This window comes from Eucyclogobius newberryi, unplaced genomic scaffold (genome assembly GCF_026437365.1).
Source record: "Eucyclogobius newberryi isolate DKJ021-1_F unplaced genomic scaffold, fEucNew1.0.hap1 SCAF_7, whole genome shotgun sequence".
Taxonomy (NCBI): Eukaryota; Metazoa; Chordata; class Actinopteri; order Gobiiformes; family Gobiidae; genus Eucyclogobius; species Eucyclogobius newberryi.
This window is the reverse complement of record NW_027316389.1, coordinates 2336785-2364565: the sequence shown is the minus strand read 5'-3', so window position 1 is coordinate 2364565 and position 27781 is coordinate 2336785. Positions and strand designations below refer to the sequence as shown.

At 50.7% G+C, this 27781-nt stretch overlaps 1 protein-coding gene across 1 annotated transcript; it reads left to right on the top strand.

Moving 5' to 3' along the window:
• The first annotated feature begins 100 nt into the window (after nucleotides 1–100).
• On the top strand, nucleotides 101–27365 carry tbc1d15 (TBC1 domain family, member 15). Its single transcript, XM_072435282.1, has 18 exons — nucleotides 101–186; nucleotides 1357–1458; nucleotides 1516–1590; nucleotides 3945–4086; nucleotides 6326–6533; nucleotides 14897–14999; nucleotides 17890–18024; nucleotides 18094–18153; nucleotides 18247–18375; nucleotides 18644–18747; nucleotides 18911–19005; nucleotides 19074–19190; nucleotides 19258–19358; nucleotides 20772–20871; nucleotides 21085–21182; nucleotides 24320–24436; nucleotides 24662–24748; nucleotides 27063–27365. Exons 1-18 carry the CDS (start codon nucleotides 163–165, stop codon nucleotides 27207–27209), a joined length of 1944 nt encoding a protein of 647 aa, XP_072291383.1. The 5' UTR covers nucleotides 101–162; the 3' UTR covers nucleotides 27210–27365.
• Nucleotides 27366–27781: the final 416 nt, after the last annotated feature.

Here is a 27781-nt window from a genome sequence, read left to right as displayed (position 1 = left end):
CATAAATACATAAATACAACGACACACAAGCGCGATAAAGACGTAAAAAAATTTAAATCCGAAGCAAAATTCCGATGACGTGTCCCGCGCCTGCGCACTTGAGCTCACCCGTTGTTTTGGAAAATCACGTGAGCTGCGTCGTCACCAGCGCGAGGGGCCAACATGGCGTCAGACTCTCTTCACCAGGTACGAAACACGTCCGAACAGCGCCGCCGCGGCCTTTCCACGCGCTTTTCCCCGCGGGTTCAGACGCGTGCCTCCGTACCGGACACGGGACGGTCCACGTCGCCCGCCGCGCACGCAAAGTGTCGCACTTAGAGGCTTGTTTAGCATGGTTAGCACACGTTAGCTTAGCCGCTGTCACCTGCTCCACAGCGGTGTCACTCGACAGTCAAACGCTGCTCATTTTGTCAGATTTATTCACCTCAATCTGACAAATTTACCTCGTCACGCGCGTCACTATTTTACCACGAAACACACAGAGCTGGAGCCGGATCAGGCTTGGTTTTCTCAGTGGTTTTGCTTCTTGACATTGGCTTTAGTTTGTCTAAATGCAAAGTGTATTTCTTCATAAGCCACTCTCGTCTGTCACTCAAACGCTTCAGAGACACAACTGTCACTCACTTTTCATCGAGCTGTTAAACATAAACATTGATTGAGTCTCGTGACAGATGCTCATCACCACAGAAGAAGCAGAAATCAGAATTGTTCTTTTAAATGTGTTATAATACAATAATCTGATCAGATGGTTGTCCTTTTCTTTCATTCTCTTCAAGTTTTCTGTTATTTGTGTCCTCCAGTCTCATTAAAGTCATTATCGCTCAGGTTTTAGCTTCACTTTTAGTTTCACTGCAGAGATAACGCCGGTGTTAAGTTTGGAGTTCAAAGTTTACATTAATTTAGCCCAAACTTTTCTGAGTTTATGATTCATGTAACGACAAAGACATCGACAAACAATAAAATGTCCAGCCTCTTCCTCTCCCTCTCTGTGATGCTGCTGCTCCAGCAGGCCACACCGTACAGGAGGGCTGATGCCACCACAGAGTCGTAGAAGGTCTTCAGGAGCGGCCCTGTCAGGAGTGGCCCTGTCACTCCAAAAGACCTGAGTCTCCTCAGAAGGTGGAGCCCACTCTGGCTCTTCCTGTATAATGCGTCTGTCAGAAAATACATTTCCACTGCCACGTCTTGTCATGCTTCAAGATTAGTTTCAGTTTTAATTTACAAACTATTGCGTGTTATTGGATATTAAGTAAGTGAATGATTTTGGCTGCACCTGGAGGTGTTTCATTGTCTTCTGTTCTTGTCATTCTGTTCTTGTCGTTCTGTTGTCATGGCGTTCTGTTCTTCTCGTTGCAGGTGATATTTGAGCACGATGGGGTCTTCATTCACCCCAACAGTGATGCGGACGCCTCGGACCAGGACCTGCTCATCTCTGGTTCACTCCGACTCGTGGATAAGGTAAAAGCAGAAGAGTCAGAAGGAGCTCCGGATGGTAAAGCTCTGGTGTGTTTTCAGGACGGTGAGATCCTGGTGGAGTACAAGCCTCTGGAGGACACGGTGGACCCCTCCAACATGCTCTGTGCGGGGAAGGTGCGTGAGCATTTAGTTCAAGCACGGAGATGAAATATTGTTAATATTCATATGCGTGTTAAGTCTCGATCTTCAGGGTCAGCAGAAGGTCAAATACTTCACAATGAGATGGTCTGTGCGAGTCTCAAAATGCTGTTTTGAAATACTTGACTTACTCAGTTACAAGAACAGTCGCTTTCCTCGAGATTGAAGCTGTAGAAACAACGGAAAAGTGATGGGGGGGCGAGTGTGTGTGTGTGTGGGCGAGTGTGTAGGGGGGGCGAGTGTGTGTGGGCGAGTGTGTGTGGGCGAGTGTGTGTGGGCGAGTGTGTGTGGGCGAGTGTGTAGGGGGGGCGAGTGTGTAGGGGGGGCGAGTGTGTAGGGGGGGCGAGTGTGTAGGGGGGGCGAGTGTGTGTGGGCGAGTGTGTGTGGGCGAGTGTGTGTGGGCGAGTGTGTAGGGGGGGGCGAGTGTGTAGGGGGGGCGAGTGTGTGTGGGCGAGTGTGTGTGGGCGAGTGTGTGTGGGCGAGTGTGTAGGGGGGGCGAGTGTGTAGGGGGGGCGAGTGTGTGTGGGTGAGTGTGTGTGGGTGAGTGTGTGTGGGCGAGTGTGTGTGGGCGAGTGTGTGTGGGCGAGTGTGTGTGGGCGAGTGTGTGTGGGCGAGTGTGTGTGGGCGAGTGTGTAGGGGGGGCGAGTGTGTAGGGGGGGCGAGTGTGTAGGGGGGGCGAGTGTGTAGGGGGGGCGAGTGTGTAGGGGCGGCGAGTTTGTGTGGGCGAGTTTGTGTGGGCGAGTGTGTGTGGGCGAGTGTGTGTGGGCGAGTGTGTGTGGGCGAGTGTGTGTGGGCGAGTGTGTGTGGGCGAGTGTGGGGGGGCGAGTGTGGGGGGGCGAGTGTGGGTGGGCGAGTGTGGGGGGGGCGAGTGTGGGGGGGGCGAGTGTGGGGGGGGGCGAGTGTGGGGGGGGGCGAGTGTGGGGGGGGGCGAGTGTGCGCATGTAAATTTTTCAAAAAGGGACCCCCTTGAGTTCTCAAATCGGCAAAAAATCCTCTATTATTCCTTAGAGAAATGGTAAAGAACTTAACGTCTTGTCTCGTGTGTTGTGGTCAGGACTTAAACGTCCCGTGTGTTGTGGTCAGGACTTAAACGTCTCGTGTGTTGTGGTCAGGACTTAAACGTCTCGTGTGTTGTGGTCAGGACTTAAACGTCCCGTGTGTTGTGGTCAGGATTTAAACGTCCCGTGTGTTGTGGTCAGGACTTAAACATCTCGTGTGTTGTGGTCAGGACTTAAACGTCTCGTGTGTTGTGGTCAGGACTTAAACGTCCCGTGTGTTGTGGTCAGGACTTAAACGTCCCGTGTGTTGTGGTCAGGACTTAAACGTCTCGTGTGTTGTGGTCAGGACTTAAACGTCCCGTGTGTTGTGGTCAGGACTTAAACGTCCCGTGTGTTGTGGTCAGGACTTAAACGTCTCGTGTGTTGTGGTCAGGACTTAAACGTCTTGTGTGTTGTGGTCAGGACTTAAACGTCCCGTGTGTTGTGGTCAGGACTTAAACGTCCCGTGTGTTGTGGTCAGGACTTAAACGTCTCGTGTGTTGTGGTCAGGACTTAAACGTCCCGTGTGTTGTGGTCAGGACTTAAACGTCCCGTGTGTTGTGGTCAGGACTTAAACGTCTCGTGTGTTGTGGTCAGGACTTAAACGTCCCGTGTGTTGTGGTCAGGACTTAAACGTCCCGTGTGTTGTGGTCAGGACTTAAACGTCTCGTGTGTTGTGGTCAGGACTTAAACGTCCCGTGTGTTGTGGTCAGGACTTAAACGTCCCGTGTGTTGTGGTCAGGACTTAAACGTCCCGTGTGTTGTGGTCAGGACTTAAACGTCTCGTGTGTTGTGGTCAGGACTTAAACGTCTCGTGTGTTGTGGTCAGGACTTAAACGTCCCGTGTGTTGTGGTCAGGACTTAAACGTCCCGTGTGTTGTGGTCAGGACTTAAACGTCTCGTGTGTTGTGGTCAGGACTTAAACGTCCCGTGTGTTGTGGTCAGGACTTAAACGTCCCGTGTGTTGTGGTCAGGACTTAAACGTCTCGTGTGTTGTGGTCAGGACTTAAACGTCCCGTGTGTTGTGGTCAGGACTTAAACGTCCCGTGTGTTGTGGTCAGGACTTAAACGTCCCGTGTGTTGTGGTCAGGACTTAAACGTCCCGTGTGTTGTGGTCAGGACTTAAACGTCCCGTGTGTTGTGGTCAGGACTTAAACGTCTCGTGTGTTGTGGTCAGGACTTAAACGTCCCGTGTGTTGTGGTCAGGACTTAAACGTCCCGTGTGTTGTGGTCAGGACTTAAACGTCTCGTGTGTTGTGGTCAGGACTTAAACGTCTCGTGTGTTGTGGTCAGGACTCGAGCTCGGTGGTGGAGTGGGGCCAGTGTCCAGGAGAGCGAGTGTTGGAGACTCAGCTGAGCTACGAGACGGAGTGGGACATGATCAACGCTGTGAGCTTCAAGAAGAGGCCCTGCTCCAACGGCTCCAACGGCGAGGGTACTTTTGTCTTCTTATTGTGCGGAACCCTCTCACACGTGTCGTCTGGTAGAACCCTCTCACACGTGTCGTCTGGTAGAACCCTCTCACACGTGTCGTCTTGTAGAACCCTCTCACACGTGTCGTCTGGTAGAACCCTCTCACACGTGTCGTCTGGTAGAACCCTCTCACACGTGTCGTCTGGTAGAACCCTCTCACACTTGTCGTCTGGTAGAACCCTCTCACACTTGTCGTCTGGTAGAACCCTCTCACACGTGTCGTCTGGTAGAACCCTCTCACACTTGTCGTCTGGTAGAACCCTCTCACACTTGTCGTCTGGTAGAACCCTCTCACACTTGTCGTCTGGTAGAACCCTCTCACACTTGTCGTCTGGTAGAACCCTCTCACACGTGTCGTCTGGTAGAACCCTCTCACACGTGTCGTCTGGTAGAACCCTCTCACACGTGTCGTCTGGTAGAACCCTCTCACACGTGGGTCTGGTAGAACCCTCTCACACGTGTCGTCTGGTAGAACCCTCTCACACGTGTCGTCTGGTAGAACCCTCTCACACGTGTCGTCTGGTAGAACCCTCTCACACGTGTCGTCTGGTAGAACCCTCTCACACGTGTCGTCTGGTAGAACCCTCTCACACGTGTCGTCTGGTAGAACCCTCTCACACGTGTCGTCTGGTAGAACCCTCTCACACGTGTCGTCTGGTAGAACCCTCTCACACGTGTCGTCTGGTAGAACCCTCTCACACGTGTCGTCTGGTAGAACCCTCTCACACTTGTCGTCTGGTAGAACCCTCTCACACTTGTCGTCTGGTAGAACCCTCTCACACGTGTCGTCTGGTAGAACCCTCTCACACTTGTCGTCTGGTAGAACCCTCTCACACTTGTCGTCTGGTAGAACCCTCTCACACTTGTCGTCTGGTAGAACCCTCTCACACTTGTCGTCTGGTAGAACCCTCTCACACGTGTCGTCTGGTAGAACCCTCTCACACGTGTCGTCTGGTAGAACCCTCTCACACGTGTCGTCTGGTAGAACCCTCTCACACGTGGGTCTGGTAGAACCCTCTCACACGTGTCGTCTGGTAGAACCCTCTCACACGTGTCGTCTGGTAGAACCCTCTCACACGTGTCGTCTGGTAGAACCCTCTCACACGTGTCGTCTGGTAGAACCCTCTCACACGTGTCGTCTGGTAGAACCCTCTCACACGTGTCGTCTGGTAGAACCCTCTCACACGTGTCGTCTGGTAGAACCCTCTCACACGTGTCGTCTGGTAGAACCCTCTCACACGTGTCGTCTGGTAGAACCCTCTCACACGTGTCGTCTGGTAGAACCCTCTCACACCTGTCGTCTGGTAGAACCCTCTCACACCTGTCGTCTGGTAGAACCCTCTCACACCTGTCGTCTGGTAGAACCCTCTCACACGTGTCGTCTGGTAGAACCCTCTCACACGTGTCGTCTGGTAGAACCCTCTCACACGTGTCGTCTGGTAGAACCCTCTCACACTTGTCGTCTGGTAGAACCCTCTCACACTTGTCGTCTGGTAGAACCCTCTCACACGTGTCGTCTGGTAGAACCCTCTCACACTTGTCGTCTGGTAGAACCCTCTCACACTTGTCGTCTGGTAGAACCCTCTCACACGTGTCGTCTGGTAGAACCCTCTCACACGTGTCGTCTGGTAGAACCCTCTCACACGTGTCGTCTGGTAGAACCCTCTCACACGTGTCGTCTGGTAGAACCCTCTCACACGTGTCGTCTGGTAGAACCCTCTCACACGTGTCGTCTGGTAGAACCCTCTCACACGTGTCGTCTGGTAGAACCCTCTCACACGTGTCGTCTGGTAGAACCCTCTCACACGTGTCGTCTGGTAGAACCCTCTCACACGTGTCGTCTGGTAGAACCCTCTCACACTTGTCGTCTGGTAGAACCCTCTCACACGTGGGTCTGGTAGAACCCTCTCACACGTGTCGTCTGGTAGAACCCTCTCACACGTGTCGTCTGGTAGAACCCTCTCACACGTGTCGTCTGGTAGAACCCTCTCACACGTGGGTCTGGTAGAACCCTCTCACACGTGTCGTCTGGTAGAACCCTCTCACACGTGTCGTCTGGTAGAACCCTCTCACACGTGTCGTCTGGTAGAACCCTCTCACACGTGTCGTCTGGTAGAACCCTCTCACACGTGTCGTCTGGTAGAACCCTCTCACACGTGTCGTCTGGTAGAACCCTCTCACTCGTGTGTTCTCGTCGACAGGTTCTCTGCACCACAGTCACGAGCGCAGTCGCTGGGCCTTCATCTTCAGCCTCAGAGACCTTCGCTCCGTGACTGTCAAACAGGAAGGATGGACGTTCCTGCTTTTCAAACTAAAAGAGCCTCTGGCGTGTCTCCCGGCGCTGCACTTCCACCAGGGAGGAAGCACGCCGTTCCTGGACGCCGTCAGGAGGTTCGCCCTGCTCAGCGAGTGAGTAAAGGGCGTGGAGTGGGGGGCGGGGCGTGGAGTGGGGGGTGGGGCGTTGAGTGGGGGGCGGGGTGTGGAGTGGGGGGCGGGGCAGGGCAGGGCGTGGGGGGGCGGGGCTTGGAGTACATGAAGAGCGAACACGAGTTTGAAACAAGTCTAAACGTGGACACAAAGGTCTCCATGGTTTTAAACGTGGACACAAAGGTCTCCATGGTTTTAAACGTGGACACAGAGGTCTCCATGGTTCTAAACGTGGACACAGAGGTCTCCATGGTTCTAAACGTGGACACAGAGGTCTCCATGGTTCTAAACGTGGACACAGAGGTCTCCATGGTTCTAAACGTGGACACAAAGGTCTCCATGGTTCTAAACGTGGACACAAAGGTCTCCATGGTTCTAAACGTGGACACAGAGGTCTCCATGGTTCTAAACGTGGACACAAAGGTCTCCATGGTTCTAAACGTGGACACAAAGGTCTCCATGGTTCTAAACGTGGACACAGAGGTCTCCATGGTTCTAAACGTGGACACAGAGGTCTCCATGGTTCTAAACGTGGACACAAAGGTCTCCATGGTTCTAAACGTGGACACAAAGGTCTCCATGGTTCTAAACGTGGACACAAAGTCTCCATGGTTCTAAACGTGGACACAAAGGTCTCCATGGTTCTAAACGTGGACACAAAGGTCTCCATGGTTCTAAACGTGGACACAAAGGTCTCCATGGTTCTAAACGTGGACACAAAGGTCTCCATGGTTCTAAACGTGGCGTGACGTCTCATTCAGAGGTCTCCAGGACTCATTTAGATGCTAATGTTCTTTATTCTGCCGTGTTTGGCCGCCGCAGCCGTTATTACAGTTCTTATCGCGGCATGGATAATGAAAGGGGCCAGTTTAAGCGCAGAGGGCGGGGTTTGTTTATGAGGGATGAAAAGATGGTCGTTTCCAGGGAAAGCGGCGAGTCACTGCGAGAATCAAACACGGAGCAGAAAAGATTCATTCAAAGTGAACGGAAGACGACGTGTGCATTTTTTTATTTCATATTTAATCAGACGAGATGAATCAAATCTGATTGTTATTCTTTAATGAGACTCGGCCTGTCGCATGAGCACGTTTTGAAATGCGACCTGAAGCTGGTTAATCAATTCATCTGGACTAAACCGAGTAAAACACGTGGGAAAAGAGCTTTTATAACAAAAACTGTGGCATTAAATCAAAATGTCAAAAAAGAATAAACTAAATTTTATTCACTTTATCCGTCAATATTCTCTCTCTGGAAGCTTCAGTCGCCATTTTAAATGTATCATGTTGATGATGTATTGAAACTTGAGTCTAGAATGAGTCATAAAAGATTCAGATCAAATACTAACGTTTCATCACAAAGAAAATGTAATGTTCCTTCTCTTTATCGATCATGAGATAATGATGTGACCAGAAAGACCACCGTCTCTTCTGGCTGTAGTCGAATCATGTTGAACGTGTGTTCTTCTCTCTGGCTATAGTAGAATCATGTTGAACGTGTGTTCTTCTCTCTGGCTGTAGTAGAATCATGTTGAACGTGTGTTCTTCTCTCTGGCTGTAGTAGAATCATGTTGAATGTGTGTTCTTCTCTGGCTGTAGTAGAATCATGTTGAACGTGTGTTCTTCTCTGGCTGTAGTAGAATCATGTTGAACGTGTGTTCTTCTCTGGCTGCAGTAGAATCATGTTGAACGTGTGTTCTTCTCTGGCTGTAGTAGAATCATGTTGAACGTGTGTTCTTCTCTCTGGCTGTAGTAGAATCATGTTGAACGTGTGTTCTTCTCTGGCTGCAGTAGAATCATGTTGAATGTGTGTTCTTCTCTGGCTGTAGTAGAATCATGTTGAACGTGTGTTCTTCTCTGGCTGTAGTAGAATCATGTTGAATGTGTGTTCTTCTCTCTGGCTGTAGTAGAATCATGTTGAACGTGTGTTCTTCTCTCTGGCTGTAGTAGAATCATGTTGAACGTGTGTTCTTCTCTGGCTGTAGTAGAATCATGTTGAACGTGTGTTCTTCTCTCTGGCTGTAGTAGAATCATGTTGAATGTGTGTTCTTCTCTCTGGCTGTAGTAGAATCATGTTGAACGTGTGTTCTTCTCTCTGGCTGTAGTAGAATCATGTTGAACGTGTGTTCTTCTCTCTGGCTGTAGTAGAATCATGTTGAATGTGTGTTCTTCTCTGGCTGTAGTAGAAGAATCATGTTGAACGTGTGTTCTTCTCTCTGGCTGTAGTAGAAGAATCATGTTGAACGTGTGTTCTTCTCTCTGGCTGTAGTAGAATCATGTTGAACGTGTGTTCTTCTCTCTGGCTGTAGTAGAATCATGTTGAACGTGTGTTCTTCTCTGGCTATAGTAGAATCATGTTGAACGTGTGTTCTTCTCTCTGGCTGTAGTAGAATCATGTTGAACGTGTGTTCTTCTCTGGCTGTAGTAGAATCATGTTGAACGTGTGTTCTTCTCTGGCTGTAGTAGAATCATGTTGAACGTGTGTTCTTCTCTCTGGCTGTAGTAGAATCATGTTGAACGTGTGTTCTTCTCTCTGGCTGTAGTAGAATCATGTTGAACGTGTGTTCTTCTCTCTGGCTGTAGTAGAATCATGTTGAACGTGTGTTCTTCTCTCTGGCTGTAGTAGAATCATGTTGAATGTGTGTTCTTCTCTGGCTGTAGTAGAAGAATCATGTTGAACGTGTGTTCTTCTCTCTGGCTGTAGTAGAAGAATCATGTTGAACGTGTGTTCTTCTCTCTGGCTGTAGTAGAATCATGTTGAATGTGTGTTCTTCTCTCTGGCTGCAGTAGAATCATGTTGAACGTGTGTTCTTCTCTCTGGCTGTAGTAGAATCATGTTGAACGTGTGTTCTTCTCTGGCTGCAGTAGAATCATGTTGAACGTGTGTTCTTCTCTGGCTGTAGTAGAATCATGTTGAACGTGTGTTCTTCTCTCTGGCTGTAGTAGAATCATGTTGAACGTGTGTTCTTCTCTGGCTGCAGTAGAATCATGTTGAATGTGTGTTCTTCTCTGGCTGTAGTAGAATCATGTTGAACGTGTGTTCTTCTCTGGCTGTAGTAGAATCATGTTGAATGTGTGTTCTTCTCTCTGGCTGTAGTAGAATCATGTTGAACGTGTGTTCTTCTCTGGCAGCAGTAGAATCATGTTGAACGTGTGTTCTTCTCTGGCTGTAGTAGAATCATGTTGAACGTGTGTTCTTCTCTCTGGCTGTAGTAGAATCATGTTGAACGTGTGTTCTTCTCTGGCTGTAGTAGAATCATGTTGAACGTGTGTTCTTCTCTGGCTGTAGTAGAATCATGTTGAACGTGTGTTCTTCTCTGGCTGTAGTAGAATCATGTTGAACGTGTGTTCTTCTCTGGCTGTAGTAGAATCATGTTGAACGTGTGTTCTTCTCTGGCTGTGGTAGAATCATGTTGAACGTGTGTTCTTCTCTCTGGCTGTAGTAGAATCATGTTGAACGTGTGTTCTTCTCTGGCTGTAGTAGAATCATGTTGAACGTGTGTTCTTCTCTGGCTGTAGTAGAATCATGTTGAACGTGTGTTCTTCTCTGGCTGTAGTAGAATCATGTTGAACGTGTGTTCTCTCTGGCTGTAGTAGAATCATGTTGAACGTGTGTTCTTCTCTCTGGCTGTAGTAGAATCATGTTGAACGTGTGTTCTTCTCTCTGGCTGTAGTAGAATCATGTTGAACGTGTGTTCTTCTCTCTGGCTGTAGTAGAATCATGTTGAATGTGTGTTCTTCTCTGGCTGTAGTAGAAGAATCATGTTGAACGTGTGTTCTTCTCTCTGGCTGTAGTAGAAGAATCATGTTGAACGTGTGTTCTTCTCTCTGGCTGTAGTAGAATCATGTTGAACGTGTGTTCTTCTCTCTGGCTGTAGTAGAATCATGTTGAACGTGTGTTCTTCTCTGGCTATAGTAGAATCATGTTGAACGTGTGTTCTTCTCTCTGGCTGTAGTAGAATCATGTTGAACGTGTGTTCTTCTCTGGCTGTAGTAGAATCATGTTGAACGTGTGTTCTTCTCTGGCTGTAGTAGAATCATGTTGAACGTGTGTTCTTCTCTCTGGCTGTAGTAGAATCATGTTGAACGTGTGTTCTTCTCTCTGGCTGTAGTAGAATCATGTTGAACGTGTGTTCTTCTCTCTGGCTGTAGTAGAATCATGTTGAACGTGTGTTCTTCTCTCTGGCTGTAGTAGAATCATGTTGAACGTGTGTTCTTCTCTCTGGCTGTAGTAGAATCATGTTGAACGTGTGTTCTTCTCTCTGGCTGTAGTAGAATCATGTTGAACGTGTGTTCTTCTCTGGCTGTAGTAGAATCATGTTGAATGTGTGTTCTTCTCTGGCTGTAGTAGAATCATGTTGAACGTGTGTTCTTCTCTCTGGCTGTAAGTAGAATCATGTTGAACGTGTGTTCTTCTCTGGCTGTAGTAGAATCATGTTGAACGTGTGTTCTTCTCTCTGGCTGTAGTAGAATCATGTTGAACGTGTGTTCTTCTCTCTGGCTGTAGTAGAATCATGTTGAACGTGTGTTCTTCTCTCTGGCTGTAGTAGAATCATGTTGAATGTGTGTTCTTCTCTGGCTGTAGTAGAAGAATCATGTTGAACGTGTGTTCTTCTCTCTGGCTGTAGTAGAAGAATCATGTTGAACGTGTGTTCTTCTCTCTGGCTGTAGTAGAATCATGTTGAACGTGTGTTCTTCTCTCTGGCTGTAGTAGAATCATGTTGAACGTGTGTTCTTCTCTGGCTATAGTAGAATCATGTTGAACGTGTGTTCTTCTCTCTGGCTGTAGTAGAATCATGTTGAACGTGTGTTCTTCTCTCTGGCTGTAGTAGAATCATGTTGAACGTGTGTTCTTCTCTCTGGCTGTAGTAGAATCATGTTGAACGTGTGTTCTTCTCTCTGGCTGTAGTAGAATCATGTTGAACGTGTGTTCTTCTCTGGCTATAGTAGAATCATGTTGAACGTGTGTTCTTCTCTCTGGCTGTAGTAGAATCATGTTGAACGTGTGTTCTTCTCTCTGGCTGTAGTAGAATCATGTTGAACGTGTGTTCTTCTCTCTGGCTGTAGTAGAATCATGTTGAACGTGTGTTCTTCTCTCTGGCTGTAGTAGAATCATGTTGAACGTGTGTTCTTCTCTCTGGCTGTAGTAGAATCATGTTGAACGTGTGTTCTTCTCTCTGGCTGTAGTAGAATCATGTTGAACGTGTGTTCTTCTCTGGCTGTAGTAGAATCATGTTGAACGTGTGTTCTTCTCTGGCTGTAGTAGAATCATGTTGAACGTGTGTTCTTCTCTCTGGCTGTAGTAGAATCATGTTGAACGTGTGTTCTTCTCTCTGGCTGTAGTAGAATCATGTTGAACGTGTGCTCTTCTCTCTGGCTGTAGTAGAATCATGTTGAACGTGTGTTCTTCTCTCTGGCTGTAGTAGAATCATGTTGAACGTGTGTTCTTCTCTCTGGCTGTAGTAGAATCATGTTGAACGTGTGTTCTTCTCTCTGGCTGTAGTAGAATCATGTTGAACGTGTGTTCTTCTCTCTGGCTGTAGTAGAATCATGTTGAATGTGTGTTCTTCTCTGGCTGTAGTAGAATCATGTTGAACGTGTGTTCTTCTCTCTGGCTGTAAGTAGAATCATGTTGAACGTGTGTTCTTCTCTGGCTGTAGTAGAATCATGTTGAACGTGTGTTCTTCTCTGGCTGTAGTAGAATCATGTTGAACGTGTGTTCTTCTCTCTGGCTGTAGTAGAATCATGTTGAACGTGTGTTCTTCTCTCTGGCTGTAGTATAATCATGTTGAACGTGTGTTCTTCTCTGGCTGTAGTAGAATCATGTTGAACGTGTGTTCTTCTCTGGCTATAGTAGAATCATGTTGAACGTGTGTTCTTCTCTCTGGCTGTAGTAGAATCATGTTGAACGTGTGTTCTTCTCTCTGGCTGTAGTAGAATCATGTTGAACGTGTGTTCTTCTCTCTGGCTGTAGTAGAATCATGTTGAACGTGTTTTCTTCTCTGGCTGTAGTAGAATCATGTTGAATGTGTGTTCTTCTCTGGCTGTAGTAGAATCATGTTGAACGTGTGTTCTTCTCTCTGGCTGTAAGTAGAATCATGTTGAACGTGTGTTCTTCTCTGGCTGTAGTAGAATCATGTTGAACGTGTGTTCTTCTCTGGCTGTAGTAGAATCATGTTGAACGTGTGTTCTTCTCTGGCTGTAGTAGAATCATGTTGAACGTGTGTTCTTCTCTCTGGCTGTAGTAGAATCATGTTGAACGTGTGTTCTTCTCTCTGGCTGTAGTAGAATCATGTTGAACGTGTGTTCTTCTCTGGCTGTAGTAGAATCATGTTGAACGTGTGTTCTTCTCTCTGGCTGTAGTAGAATCATGTTGAATGTGTGTTCTTCTCTGGCTGTAGTAGAATCATGTTGAACGTGTGTTCTTCTCTCTGGCTGTAGTAGAATCATGTTGAACGTGTGTTCTTCTCTGGCTGCAGTAGAATCATTTTGAACGTGTGTTCTTCTCTGGCTGTAGTAGAATCATGTTGAACGTGTGTTCTTCTCTCTGGCTGTAGTAGAATCATGTTGAACGTGTGTTCTTCTCTGGCTGTAGTAGAATCATGTTGAACGTGTGTTCTTCTCTCTGGCTGTAGTAGAATCATGTTGAACGTGTGTTCTTCTCTCTGGCTGTAGTAGAATCATGTTGAACGTGTGTTCTTCTCTCTGGCTGTAGTAGAATCATGTTGAATGTGTGTTCTTCTCTGGCTGTAGTAGAAGAATCATGTTGAACGTGTGTTCTTCTCTCTGGCTGTAGTAGAATCATGTTGAACGTGTGATCTTCTCTCTGGCTGTAGTAGAATCATGTTGAACGTGTGTTCTTCTCTCTGGCTGTAGTAGAATCATGTTGAACGTGTGTTCTTCTCTCTGGCTGTAGTAGAATCATGTTGAACGTGTGTTCTTCTCTGGCTGTAGTAGAATCATGTTGAACGTGTGTTCTTCTCTGGCTGTAGTAGAATCATGTTGAACGTGTGTTCTTCTCTGGCTGTAGTAGAATCATGTTGAACGTGTGTTCTTCTCTCTGACTGTAGTAGAATCATGTTGAACGTGTGTTCTTCTCTCTGGCTGTAGTAGAATCATGTTGAACGTGTGTTCTTCTCTCTGGCTGTAGTAGAATCATGTTGAACGTGTGTTCTTCTCTCTGGCTGTAGTAGAATCATGTTGAACGTGTGTTCTTCTCTGGCTGTAGTAGAATCATGTTGAACGTGTGTTCTTCTCTGGCTGCAGTAGAATCATGTTGAACGTGTGTTCTTCTCTCTGGCTGTAGTAGAATCATGTTGAACGTGTGTTCTTCTCTGGCTGTAGTAGAATCATGTTGAATGTGTGTTCTTCTCTGGCTGTAGTAGAATCATGTTGAACGTGTGTTCTTCTCTGGCTGTAGTGGAATCATGTTGAACGTGTGTTCTTCTCTGGCTGTAGTAGAATCATGTTGAACGTGTGTTCTTCTCTCTGGCTGTAGTAGAATCATGTTGAACGTGTGTTCTTCTCTCTGGCTGTAGTAGAATCATGTTGAACGTGTGTTCTTCTCTGGCTGTAGTAGAATCATGTTGAATGTGTGTTCTTCTCTGGCTGTAGTAGAATCATGTTGAACGTGTGTTCTTCTCTCTGGCTGTAGTAGAATCATGTTGAACGTGTGTTCTTCTCTGGCTGCAGTAGAATCATGTTGAACGTGTGTTCTTCTCTGGCTGTAGTAGAATCATGTTGAACGTGTGTTCTTCTCTGGCTGTAGTAGAATCATGTTGAACGTGTGTTCTTCTCTGGCTGCAGTAGAATCATGTTGAACGTGTGTTCTTCTCTGGCTGTAGTAGAATCATGTTGAATGTGTGTTCTTCTCTGGCTGTAGTAGAATCATGTTGAACGTGTGTTCTTCTCTCTGGCTGTAGTAGAATCATGTTGAATGTGTGTTCTTCTCTGGCTGTAGTAGAATCATGTTGAACGTGTGTTCTTCTCTCTGGCTGTAGTAGAATCATGTTGAACGTGTGTTCTTCTCTGGCTGTAGTAGAATCATGTTGAACGTGTGTTCTTCTCTGGCTGTAGTAGAATCATGTTGAATGTGTGTTCTTCTCTGGCTGTAGTAGAATCATGTTGAACGTGTGTTCTTCTCTCTGGCTGTAGTAGAATCATGTTGAACGTGTGTTCTTCTCTGGCTGTAGTAGAATCATGTTGAATGTGTGTTCTTCTCTCTGGCTGTAGTAGAATCATGTTGAATGTGTGTTCTTCTCTCTGGCTGTAGTAGAATCATGTTGAACGTGTGTTCTTCTCTGGCTGTAGTGGAATCATGTTGAACGTCTTGACTTTTGTGTTTGTCAGATCTGCAGAGGACGAGTCGTGTCTCCTGGTGAGCACGCCCAACAAAGCTCTGTCACAGTCCTTTGAAAACCTGCTCGACGACAACAACTACAGCCTGGTCAACGTGAGTGAGGCTAAACTAACCCTCCAGTGAGTGAGGGGCTAAACTAACCCTCCAGTGAGTGAGGGGCTAAACTAACCCTCCAGTGAGTGAGGGGCTAAACTAACCCTCCAGTGAGTGAGGGGCTAAACTAACCCTCCAGTGAGTGAGGGGCTAAACTAACCCTCCAGTGAGAGAGGGGCTAAACTAACCCTCCAGTGAGTGAGGGGCTAAACTAACCCTCCAGTGAGAGAGGGGCTAAACTAACCCTCCAGTGAGAGAGGGGCTAAACTAACCCTCCAGTGAGTGAGGGGCTAAACTAACCCTCCAGTGAGTGAGGGGCTAAACTAACCCTCCAGTGAGAGAGGGGCTAAACTAACCCTCCAGTGAGAGAGGGGCTAAACTAACCCTCCAGTGAGTGAGGGGCTAAACTAACCCTCCAGTGAGGGGCTAAACTAACCCTCCAGTGAGGGGCTAAACTAACCCTCCAGTGAGAGAGGGGCTAAACTAACCCTCCAGTGAGAGAGGGGCTAAACTAACCCTCCAGTGAGGGGCTAAACTAACCCTCCAGTGAGGGGCTAAACTAACCCTCCAGTGAGGGGCTAAACTAACCCTCCAGTGAGGGGCTAAACTAACCCTCCAGTGAGGGGCTAAACTAACCCTCCAGTGAGTGAGGGGCTAAACTAACCCTCCAGTGAGTGAGGGGCTAAACTAATCCTCCAGTGAGTGAGGGGCTAAAGTAATCCTCCAGTGAGGGGCTAAACTAATCCTCCAGTGAGGGGCTAAACTAACCCTCCAGTGAGGGGCTAAACTAACCCTCCAGTGAGGGGCTAAACTAATCCTCCAGTGAGTGAGGGGCTAAACTAATCCTCCAGTGAGTGAGGGGCTAAACGAACCCTCCAGTGAGAGAGGAGCTAAACTAATCCTCCAGTGAGAGAGGAGCTAAACTAATCCTCCAGTGAGAGAGGGGCTAAACGAACCCTCCAGTGAGTGAGGGGCTAAACTAATCCTCCAGTGAGGGGCTAAACTAATCCTCCAGTGAGCGAGGGGCTAAACTAACCCTCCAGTGAGCGAGGGGCTAAACTAACCCTCCAGTGAGCGAGGGGCTAAACTAACCCTCCAGTGAGTGAGGGGCTAAACTAATCTTCCAGTGAGGGGCTAAACTAACCCTCCAGTGAGTGAGGGGCTAAACTAATCCTCCAGTGAGGGGCTAAACTAACCCTCCAGTGAGAGAGGGGCTAAACTAACCCTCCAGTGAGTGAGGGGCTAAACTAATCCTCCAGTGAGGGGCTAAACTAATCCTCCAGTGAGGGGCTAAACTAATCCTCCAGTGAGAGAGGGGCTAAACTAATCCTCCAGTGAGAGAGGGGCTAAACTAACCCTCCAGTGAGGGGCTAAACTAACCCTCCAGTGAGGGGCTAAACTAATCCTCCAGTGAGTGAGGGGCTAAACTAATCCTCCAGTAAGTGAGGGGCTAAACTAATCCTCCAGTGAGAGAGGGGCTAAACTAATCCTCCAGTGAGAGAGGGGCTAAACTAACCCTCCAGTGAGGGGCTAAACTAACCCTCCAGTGAGGGGCTAAACTAACCCTCCAGTGAGGGGCTAAACTAATCCTCCAGTGAGTGAGGGGCTAAACTAATCCTCCAGTGAGGGGCTAAACTAATCCTCCAGTGAGCGAGGGGCTAAACTAACCCTCCAGTGAGCGAGGGGCTAAACTAACCCTCCAGTGAGCGAGGGGCTAAACTAACCCTCCAGTGAGCGAGGGGCTAAACTAACCCTCCAGTGAGTGAGGGGCTAAACTCATCCTCCAGTGAGGGGCTAAACTAACCCTCCAGTGAGTGAGGGGCTAAACTAATCCTCCAGTGAGTGAGGGGCTAAACTCATCCTCCAGTGAGGGGCTAAACTAACCCTCCAGTGAGTGAGGGGCTAAACTAACCCTCCAGTGAGAGAGGGGCTAAACTAACCCTCCAGTGAGTGAGGGGCTAAACTAATCCTCCAGTGAGGGGCTAAACTAATCCTCCAGTGAGGGGCTAAACTAATCCTCCAGTGAGGGGCTAAACTAATCCTCCAGTGAGGGGCTAAACTAATCCTCCAGTGAGGGGCTAAACTAACCCTCCAGTGAGGGGCTAAACTAACCCTCCAGTGAGGGGCTAAACTAATCCTCCAGTGAGAGAGGAGGTAAACTAATCCTCCAGTGAGGGGCTAAACTAATCCTCCAGTGAGGGGCTAAACTAATCCTCCAGTGAGAGAGGGGCTAAACTAATCCTTCAGTGATAGAGGGGCTAAACTAATCCTCCAGTGAGGGGCTAAACTAATCCTCCAGTGAGGGGCTAAACTAATCCTCCAGTGAGGGGCTAAACTAACCCTCCAGTGAGTGAGGGGCTAAACTAACCCTCCAGTGAGGGGCTAAACTAATCCTCCAGTGAGGGGCTAAACTAATCCTCCAGTGAGGGGCTAAACTAATCCTCCAGTGAGTGAGGGGCTAAACTAATCCTCCAGTGAGAGAGGGGCTAAACTAATCCTCCAGTGAGAGAGGAGCTAAACTAATCCTCCAGTGAGAGAGGAGCTAAACTAATCCTTCAGTGAGGGGCTAAACTAATCCTCCAGTGAGAGAGGAGCTAAACTAATCCTCCAGTGAGTGAGGGGCTAAACTAATCCTCCAGTGAGGGGCTAAACTAATCCTCCAGTGAGAGAGGAGCTAAACTAATCCTCCAGTGAGAGAGGGGCTAAACTAATCCTCCAGTGAGTGAGGGGCTAAACTAATCCTCCAGTGAGGGGCTAAACTAACCCTCCAGTGAGTGAGGGGCTAAACTAATCCTCCAGTGAGGGGCTAAACTAACCCTCCAGTGAGTGAGGGGCTAAACTAATCCTCCAGTGAGTGAGGGGCTAAACTAACCCCCCTTTGTGCTGGCAGAAGCTGAAGAAAGACCCTTACGTCACGACTCTGGGGGGCTTCTCTAAAGTGACTAACTATCTGTTCGACGCTCTGAGGGGAACAGAGGAGCAGGCGCGGCGCCCCCCGGAGGAGATGGCGGACCTGCTCGGAGAGGTCAGACTTTTTACATTTGTGTAACGTCAGTTTGTCCTGGACGTTCTCACTGAGAGCGGTTCTTCACAGGTCATTCCAGGACTGGACATCAACCAGCAGGAGGAGCCGGGCTTCGAGGTCATAACCAGGGTGAGACACGGCGGTCACATGGGGGCGGGTTCATCGCCATAGCAACGGCACAGCACTCTTTAACGTTTGGAAACAATCATTTCTGTGGCTCAGATCGACCTGGGCCCTCGTCCAGCTGTGTCCAGGAGGGATCCAGTGTCCGTGGAGGAGTGGACTAAGCATCAGGACCCAGAGGGACGAGTGCTGCGAGTGCCACAGCTCAAGCAGGACATTTTCAAAGGGGTGAGACACAATCACTCTCTCTGTCTGTTCAAAGGGGGTGAGACACAATCACTCTCTCTGTTCAAAGGGGTGAGAGCGTTTCCCGCTCTTTTCCTCTCGTTTCCTCTCGTTTCACGCTTGTTTCCAACTCGTTTCCCGCTCGTTTCCCGCTCGTTTCCCGCTCGTTTCCTCTCGTTTCCTCTCGTTTCCTCTCGTTTCCTCTCGTTTCCGCTCTCTCCTGTAACAGAACAAAGTGTCACATGTGTGTGTCCTGTTCTTGCCTGTCCAGGGTTTGTGCCACGCCGTACGGAAAGAAGCGTGGAAGTTTTTGTTGGGCTACTTCCCCTGGAGCAGCACCGCCGAGGAGAGGAAAGCTCTGCAGAGGAGCAAAACGTAAGAGTAAAGCTCTACAAACGCTGCAGTCTGTCCACTGCCGTCCCACTCTGGACACGTTCGGACAGAAAACACTTCACACTATGTCCCACTTTCACTTTGTCGACCAATACGACACAAATAATCCGCTGTAAGGATGTCCTGGTCCTTTCCGTGTTCGCAGAGACGAGTATTTCCGGATGAAGCTGCAGTGGAAGTCTGTGAGTGACGAGCAGGAGAGAAGAAACTCACGACTCCGGGACTATCGCAGTCTCATCGGTGAGACATTCAGCAGATTGTGAAACGACACAAAGCCCTTTCATACAAACCTGTTCTGATGTTTCCAGAGAAAGACGTGAACCGCACGGATCGAACATACCGATTTTACGAAGGCATGGACAATCCAGGTCTAGTTCTGCTCAACGACATCCTCATGACCTACTGCATGTACGACTTCGACCTGGGTGAGTTCACCAGTGTCTCATGTCTCATGTCCACGCTCTGCAGAGAGTGACTGTTTGTGGTGTTCAGGTTATGTCCAGGGCATGAGCGACCTGCTGTCCCCGATTGTCTACGTGATGGAGAACGAGGTGGACGCCTTCTGGTGCTTCGCATATTACATGGACCAGATGGTGAGGACACAAGTCTCTGGACTCGTGCGTCTCTGGACTTGTGCGTCTCTGGACTCGTGCGTCTCTGAACTCGTGCGTCTCTGGACTTGTCCGTCTCTTGCGTTGCGTCTCTGGACTCGTGCGTCTCTGGACTCGTGCGTCTCTGGACTCGTGCGTCTCTGAACTCGTGCGTCTCTGGACTTGTGCGTCTCTTGCGTCTCTGGACTCGTGCGTCTCTGGACTCGTGCGTCTCTGAACTCGTGCGTCTCTGGACTTGTGCGTCTCTTGCGTCTCTGGACTCGTGCGTCTCTGGACTTGTGCGTCTCTTGCGTTGCGTCTCTGGACTCGTGCGTCTCTGGACTCGTGCGTCTCTGAACTCGTGCGTTTCTGGACTCGTGCGTCTCTGAACTCGTGCGTCTCTGGACTCGTGCGTCTCTGAACTTGTGCTTCTCTGAACTCGTGCGTCTCTGAACTCGTGCGTCTCTGAACTCGTGCGTCTCTGAACTCGTGCGTCTCTGGACTCGTGCGTCTCTGAACTCGTGCGTCTCTGGACTCGTGCGTCTCTGGACTCGTGCGTCTCTGGACTCGTGCGTCTCTGGACTCGTGCGTCTCTGAACTCGTGCGTCTCTGAACTCGTGCGTCTCTGAACTCGTGCGTCTCTGGACTTGTGCGTCTCTTGCGTCTCTGAACTCGTGCGTCTCTGGACTCGTGCGTCTCTTGCGTTGCGTCTCTGAACTCGTGCGTCTCTGGACTTGTGCGTCTCTGGACTCGTGCGTCTCTTGCGTCTCTGGACTCGTGCGTCTCTGAACTTGTGCGTCTCTGGACTCGTGCGTCTCTGGACTCGTGCGTCTCTGAACTCGTGCGTCTCTGGACTCGTGCGTCTCTGAACTCGTGCGTCTCTGGACTCGTGCGTCTCTTGCGTCTCTGGACTCGTGCGTCTCTGAACTTGTGCGTCTCTGGACTCGTGCGTCTATGGACTCGTGCGTCTCTGAACTCGTGCGTCTCTGGACTCGTGCGTCTCTTGCGTCTCTGGACTCGTGCGTCTCTGAACTTGTGCGTCTCTGGACTCGTGCGTCTCTGGACTCGTGCGTCTCTGAACTCGTGCGTCTCTGAACTCGTGCGTCTCTGAATTCGTGCGTCTCTGAATTCGTGCGTCTCTGAATTCGTGCGTCTCTGGACTCGTGCGTCTCTGGACTCGTGCGTCTCTGAACTCGTGCGTCTCTGGACTCGTGCGTCTCTGAACTCGTGCGTCTCTGAACTCGTGCGTCTCTGGACTCGTGCGTCTCTGAACTCGTGCGTCTCTGGACTCGTGCGTCTCTGAACTCGTGCGTCTCTGAACTCGTGCGTCTCTGGACTCGTGCGTCTCTGAACTCGTGCGTCTCTGAACTCGTGCGTCTCTGGACTCGTGCGTCTCTGGACTCGTGTGTTTCTCAGCATCAGAACTTCGAGGAGCAGATGCAGGGGATGAAGACTCAGCTGGTGCAGCTCGGAGCTCTGCTGAGGCTGCTCGACAACAACTTCTGGAACTACCTCGGTACAAACACACAAACTTACTAACATACAAACTCACGTACACACAAATGCACAAACACAAACTAATAAACACACAAACATAAAAACACAAACTAATAAACACACAAACATAAAAACACAAACTAATAAACACACAAACGCGCAAACTCACAAATGCACAAACAAACAAACACACAAACAAACTCACAAACAAACTCCTGTGTCTTCTCCACAGAGTCGCAGGACTCCGGCTTCCTGTACTTCTGTTTCCGATGGCTGCTCATTCGCTTCAAACGAGAGCTCAGTTTCCAGGACGTCCTGAGGCTTTGGGAGGTCAGTGTGTGTGTGTGTGTGTGTGTCTGTCTGTGTGTGTGTCTGTCTGTGTGTGTGTCTGTCTGTGTGTGTGTCTGTCTGTGTGTCTGTCTGTCTGTGTGTCTGTCTGTCTGTGATCGACTATAGTAGCTTCTTAACCCAGATACACACACTTCATACACCGGCCTGTGCTCCGCCCACTTTAACCTCCTCATAAATGATGGATCGTCTGTAGATAGAAAGCTCCTCTGTGTTTTTAAAGCAGAATAAGTCCACACAGAAAGGAAAGGGCCGCGTCATTGAATACATGGATCAGAGATATTCCCAAATATCCGAGCGTGTACTTTCTCCTGGAGTGAGCGTGTACTTTCTCCTGGAGTGAGCGTGTACTTCCTCCTGGAGTGAACATGCACTTCCTCCTGGAGTGAGCGTGTACTTTCACCTGGAGTGAGCGTGTACTTCCTCCTGGAGTGAACGTGTACTTTCTCCTGGAGTGAGCGTGTACTTCTGGAGTGAGCGTGTACTTCTGGAGTGAGTGTGTACTTCTGGAGTGAGTGTGTACTTCTGGAGTGAGTGTGTACTTCTGGAGTGAGTGTGTACTTCTGGAGTGAGCGTGTACTTCTGGAGTGAGCGTGTACTTCTGGAGTGAGCGTGTACTTCTGGAGTGAGCGTGTACTTCCTCCTGGAGTGAGCGTGTACGTCTGAAGTGAGCGTGTACTTCCTGCTGGAGTGAGCGTGTACTTCCTGCTGGAGTGAGCGTGTACTTCCTGCTGGAGTGAGCGTGTACTTCCTCCTGGAGTGAGCGTGTACTTCCTCCTGGAGTGAGCGTGTACTTCCTCCTGGAGTGAGCGTGTACTTCCTGCTGGAGTGAGCGTGTACTTCCTTCTGGAGTGAGCGTGTACTTCTGGAGTGAGCGTGTACTTCCTGCTGGAGTGAGCGTGTACTTCCTCCTGGAGTGAGCGTATACTTCCTGCTCGAGTGAGCATGTTCTTCCTCCTGGAGTGAGCGTGTACTTCCTGCTGGAGTGAGCGTGTACTGGTGGAGTGAGCGTGTACTGGTGGAGTGACCGTGTACTGGTGGAGTGAGCGTGTACTCCTGGAGTGAGCGTTTACTTCTGGAGTGAGCGTGTACTTCCTGCTGGAGTGAGCGTGTACTCCTGGAGTGAGCGTGTATTTCCTGCTGGAGTGAGCGTGTACTGCTGGAGTGAGCGTGTACTTCTGGAGTGAGCGTGTACTTCTGGAGTGAGCGTGTACTGGTGGAGTGAGCGTGTACTTCTGGAGTGAGCGTGTACTTCTGGAGTGAGCGTGTACTCCTGGACTGAGCGTGTACTTCTGGAGTGAGCGTGTACTTCTGGAGTGAGCGTGTACTCCTGGAGTGAGCGTGTACTCCTGGAGTGAGCGTGTACTTCTGGAGTGAGCGTGTACTTCTGGAGTGAGCGTGTACTCCTGGAGTGAGCGTGTACTTCTGGAGTGAGCGTGTGAGCGTGTACTTCTGGAGTGAGCGTGTACTCCTGGAGTGAGCGTGTACTCCTGGAGTGAGCGTGTACTCCTGGAGTGAGCGTGTACTCCTGGAGTGAGCGTTTACTTCTGGAGTGAGCGTGTACTCCTGGAGTGAGCGTGTACTCCTGGAGTGAGCGTGTACTCCTGGAGTGAGCGTGTACTGCTGGAGTGAGCGTGTACTTCTGGAGTGAGCGTGTACTGCTGGAGTGAGCGTGTACTGCTGGAGTGAGCGTGTACTCCTGGAGTGAGCGTTTACTTCTGGAGTGAGCGTGTACTTCTGGAGTGAGGGTGTACTTTTGGAGTGAGCGTGTACTCCTGGAGTGAGCGTGTACTCCTGGAGTGAGCGTTTACTTCTGGAGTGAGCGTGTACTTCTTGAGTGAGCGTGTACTTCTTGAGTGAGCGTGTACTTCTTGAGTGAGCGTGTACTTCTTGAGTGAGCGTGTACTTCTGGAGTGAGCTTTTACTTCTGGAGTGAGCGTGTACTCCTGGAGTGAGCGTTTACTTCTGGAGTGAGCGTGTACTTCTGGAGTGAGCGTGTACTCCTGGAGTGAGCGTGTACTTCTGGAGTGAGCGTGTACTTCTGGAGTGAGCGTGTACTCCTGGAGTGAGCGTGTACTCCTGGAGTGAGCGTGTACTCCTGGAGTGAGCGTGTACTCCTGGAGTGAGCGTGTACTCCTGGAGTGAGCGTGTACTTCTGGAGTGAGCGTGTACTTCCTGCTGGAGTGAGCGTGTACTTCTGGAGTGAGCGTGTGAGCGTGTACTTCTGGAGTGAGCGTGTACTTCTGGAGTGAGCGTGTACTCCTGGAGTGAGCGTGTACTTCTGGAGTGAGCGTGTGAGCGTGTACTTCTGGAGTGAGCGTGTACTCCTGGAGTGAGCGTGTACTCCTGGAGTGAGCGTATACTCCTGGAGTGAGCGTGTACTCCTGGAGTGAGCGTGTACTTCTGGAGTGAGCGTGTACTTCTGGAGTGAGCGTGTACTTCTGGAGTGAGCGTGTGAGCGTGTACTTCTGGAGTGAGCGTGTACTTCTGGAGTGAGCGTGTACTTCTGGAGTGAGCGTGTACTTCTGGAGTGAGCGTGTACTTCTGGAGTGAGCGTGTACTCCTGGAGTGAGCGTGTACTCCTGGAGTGAGCGTGTACTTCTGGTGTGAGCGTGTACATCTGGAGTGAGCGTGTACTCCTGGAGTGAGCGTGTACTCCTGGAGTGAGCGTGTACTTCTAGAGTGAGCGTGTGAGCGTGTACTCCTGGAGTGAGCGTGTACTCCTGGAGTGAGCGTGTACTCCTGGAGTGAGCGTGTGAGCGTGTACTCCTGGAGTGAGCGTGTACTCCTGGAGTGAGCGTGTACTCCTGGAGTGAGCGTGTACTCCTGGAGTGAGCGTGTACTTCTGGAGTGAGCGTGTGAGCGTGTACTTCTGGAGTGAGCTTGTACTTCTGGAGTGAGCGTGTACTCCTGGAGTGAGCGTGTACTCCTGGAGTGAGCGTGTACTCCTGGAGTGAGCTTGTACTCCTGGAGTGAGCGTGTACTCCTGGAGTGAGCGTGTACTTCTGGAGTGAGCGTGTGAACGTGTACTCCTGGAGTGAGCGTGTACTTCTGGAGTGAGCGTGTGAACGTGTACTTCTGGAGTGAGCGTATACTCACTCTTCTGCTCTTGAGTGCAGGTCATGTGGACGGAGCTGCCGTGTGAGAACTTCCACCTGCTCGTCTGCTGTGCCATCCTGGACTCGGAGAAGAAGAAGATCATGGAGGAAAACTACGGCTTTAACGAGATCTTGAAGGTGTGTCCGGTGCGGAGGCGGGTCCGGTGCGGAGGCGGGTCCGGTGCGGAGGCGGGTCCGGTGCGGAGGCGGGTCCGGTGCGGAGGCGGGTCCCGTGCGGAGGCGGGTCCCGTGCGGAGGCGGGTCCCGTGCGGAGGCGGGTCCCGTGCGGAGGCGGGTCCCGTGCGGAGGCGGAGCACGCGGCCAGTGGGACACGCCCTAAAGCATGTTCTTTACCTTTCGCAGCACATCAATGAGCTCTCCATGAAGCTGGACATAGACGAGATCCTGCACAAGGCTGAGGGCATCTGTCTGCAGATCCAGAGCTGCAAGGTAAAGAGGAGGAGGAGACAACAAGCACAAACACCACAGGGATCCTTCTCCATGTAACACGCCTCACACATGTGACAGGCCTCGCACATGTGACACGCCTCACACATGTAACACGCCTCACACTTGTGACACGCCTCGCACATGTAACACGCCTCACACATGTGACACGCCTCACACATGTAACACGCCTCACACATGTGACACGCCTCACACATGTGACACACCTCACACATGTAACACGCCTCACACATGTGACACGCCTCACACATGTGACACACCTCACACATGTAACACGCCTCACACATGTAACACGCCTCACACATGTGACACGCCTCGCACATGTAACACGCCTCACACACGTAACACACCTCACATGTAACACGCCTCACACATGTGACACGCCTCACACATGTGACACGCCTCACACATGTGACACGCCTCACACATGTGACACGCCTCACACATGTGACACGCCTCACTCACGTAACACACCTCACACACGTAACACGCCTCACACACGTGACACGCCTCGCACACGTGACACGCCTCGCACACGTGACACGCCTCACACACGTAACACGCCTCACACACGTTACACTCCTCGCACACGTAACACGCCTCACACACGTAACACGCCTAACACACGTAACACGCCTCACACACGTAACACTCCTCGCACACGTAACACTCCTCGCACACGTAACACGCCTCGCACACGTGACACGCCTCGCACACGTAACACGCCTCACACACGTAACACGCCTCGCACACGTTACACTCCTCGCACACGTAACACGCCTCACACACGTAACACGCCTAACACACGTAACACGCCTAACACACGTAACACGCCTCGCACACGTGACACGCCTCGCACACGTAACACGCCTCGCACACGTAACACGCCTCGCACACGTAACACGCCTCGCACACGTAACACGCCTCGCACACGTGACACGCCTCGCACACGTAACACGCCTCGCACACGTGACACGCCTCGCACACGTGACACGCCTCGCACACGTGACACGCCTCGCACACGTGACACGCCTCGCACACGTGACACGCCTCGCACACGTGACACGCCTCGCACACGTGACACGCCTCGCACACGTGACACGCCTCGCACACGTGACACGCCTCGCACACGTGACACGCCTCGCACACGTGACACGCCTCGCACACGTGACACGCCTCGCACACGTGACACGCCTCGCACACGTAACACGCCTCGCACACGTGACACGCCTCGCACACGTGACACGCCTCGCACACGTAACACGCCTCGCACACGTGACACGCCTCGCACACGTGACACGCCTCGCACACGTGACACGCCTCGCACACGTGACACGCCTCGCACACGTGACACGCCTCGCACACGTAACACGCCTCGCACACGTAACACGCCTCGCACACGTGACACGCCTCGCACACGTGACACGCCTCGCACACGTGACACGCCTCGCACACGTGACACGCCTCGCACACGTAACACGCCTCGCACACGTGACACGCCTCGCACACGTGACACGCCTCGCACACGTAACACGCCTCGCACACGTAACACGCCTCGCACACGTGACACGCCTCGCACACGTGACACGCCTCGCACACGTGACACGCCTCGCACACGTAACACGCCTCACACACGTAACACGCCTAACACACGTAACACGCCTAACACACGTAACACGCCTCGCACACGTGACACGCCTCGCACACGTAACACGCCTCGCACACGTAACACGCCTCGCACACGTGACACGCCTCGCACACGTAACACGCCTCGCACACGTGACACGCCTCGCACACGTGACACGCCTCGCACACGTGACACGCCTCGCACACGTGACACGCCTCGCACACGTAACACGCCTCGCACACGTAACACGCCTCGCACACGTAACACGCCTCGCACACGTGACACGCCTCGCACACGTGACACGCCTCGCACACGTAACACGCCTCACACACGTAACACGCCTAACACACGTAACACGCCTAACACACGTAACACGCCTCGCACACGTGACACGCCTCGCACACGTAACACGCCTCGCACACGTAACACGCCTCGCACACGTGACACGCCTCGCACACGTAACACGCCTCGCACACGTGACACGCCTCGCACACGTGACACGCCTCGCACACGTCACACGCCTCGCACACGTGACACGCCTCGCACACGTGACACGCCTCGCACACGTGACACGCCTCGCACATGTAACCCTATCACAAAATAAACAGCTGGATTTTATTGCACTCTTATCTTCTCCCTCCTCCTCCCCCCCTCCCTCCCCCCCTCCAGGACCTGCCTCGCTCGGTCAGTTCCATCCTGGGCTGGTGGTCAGACTCATGTGGGGTCCCGGGGCCCCTCAGGCCGCCGCAGCGAGCCGCCGCCTGCTCTAACGGACACGGACACTTACCAGAGCCGGCGCCGACCTGCGTCTCCTAGCGGCGCCCCCTGCTGTACAGACAGAGGACTATTTTTGTATTCCTGGTTTTGTCTGCGTCCAGTTTGACCCGTTTGAACTTTCTCTTTTTTACATTTGAAATTGTTTTCTTGTGATTATATTTGACACGATCTGAAGCACGAGCGACTCGAATGTAGATGTTCAATATTTGTGAGATTCTCGAGCTGAAACGTCTCGTGTTTTCTGCAGTTTTCTTAAATAAGTGTATTCAATCTTCATTATTCAGTATTTACATCTTTAATGTAGAAAAGCATCTCGCCTTAAACTGTCACGACCTGGTTTAGTCCTGGTTTAGTCCCGGTTTAGTCCCGGTTTAGTCCCGGTTTAGTCCCGGTTTAGTCCCGGTTTAGTCCCGGTTTAGTCCCGGTTTAGTCCCGGTTTAGTCCCGGTTTAGTCCCGGTTTAGTCCCGGTTTAGTCCCGGTTTAGTCCCGGTTTAGTCCCGGTTTAGTCCCGGTTTAGTCCCGGTTTAGTCCCGGTTTAGTCCCGGTTTAGTCCCGGTTTAGTCCCGGTTTAGTCCCGGTTTAGTCCCGGTTTAGTCCCGGTTTAGTCCCG

Excerpts from the sequence above, each read along its gene's own strand:
- tbc1d15 (XM_072435282.1), top strand. The coding sequence starts at position 163 with ATGGCGTCAGACTCTCTTCACCAG. Across the intron at positions 1,459-1,515 it reads CACTCCGACTCGTGGATAAG|GACGGTGAGATCCTGGTGGA; the intron begins GTAAAAGCAGAA and ends GTGTGTTTTCAG. Across the intron at positions 19,191-19,257 it reads CATGTACGACTTCGACCTGG|GTTATGTCCAGGGCATGAGC; the intron begins GTGAGTTCACCA and ends TGTGGTGTTCAG.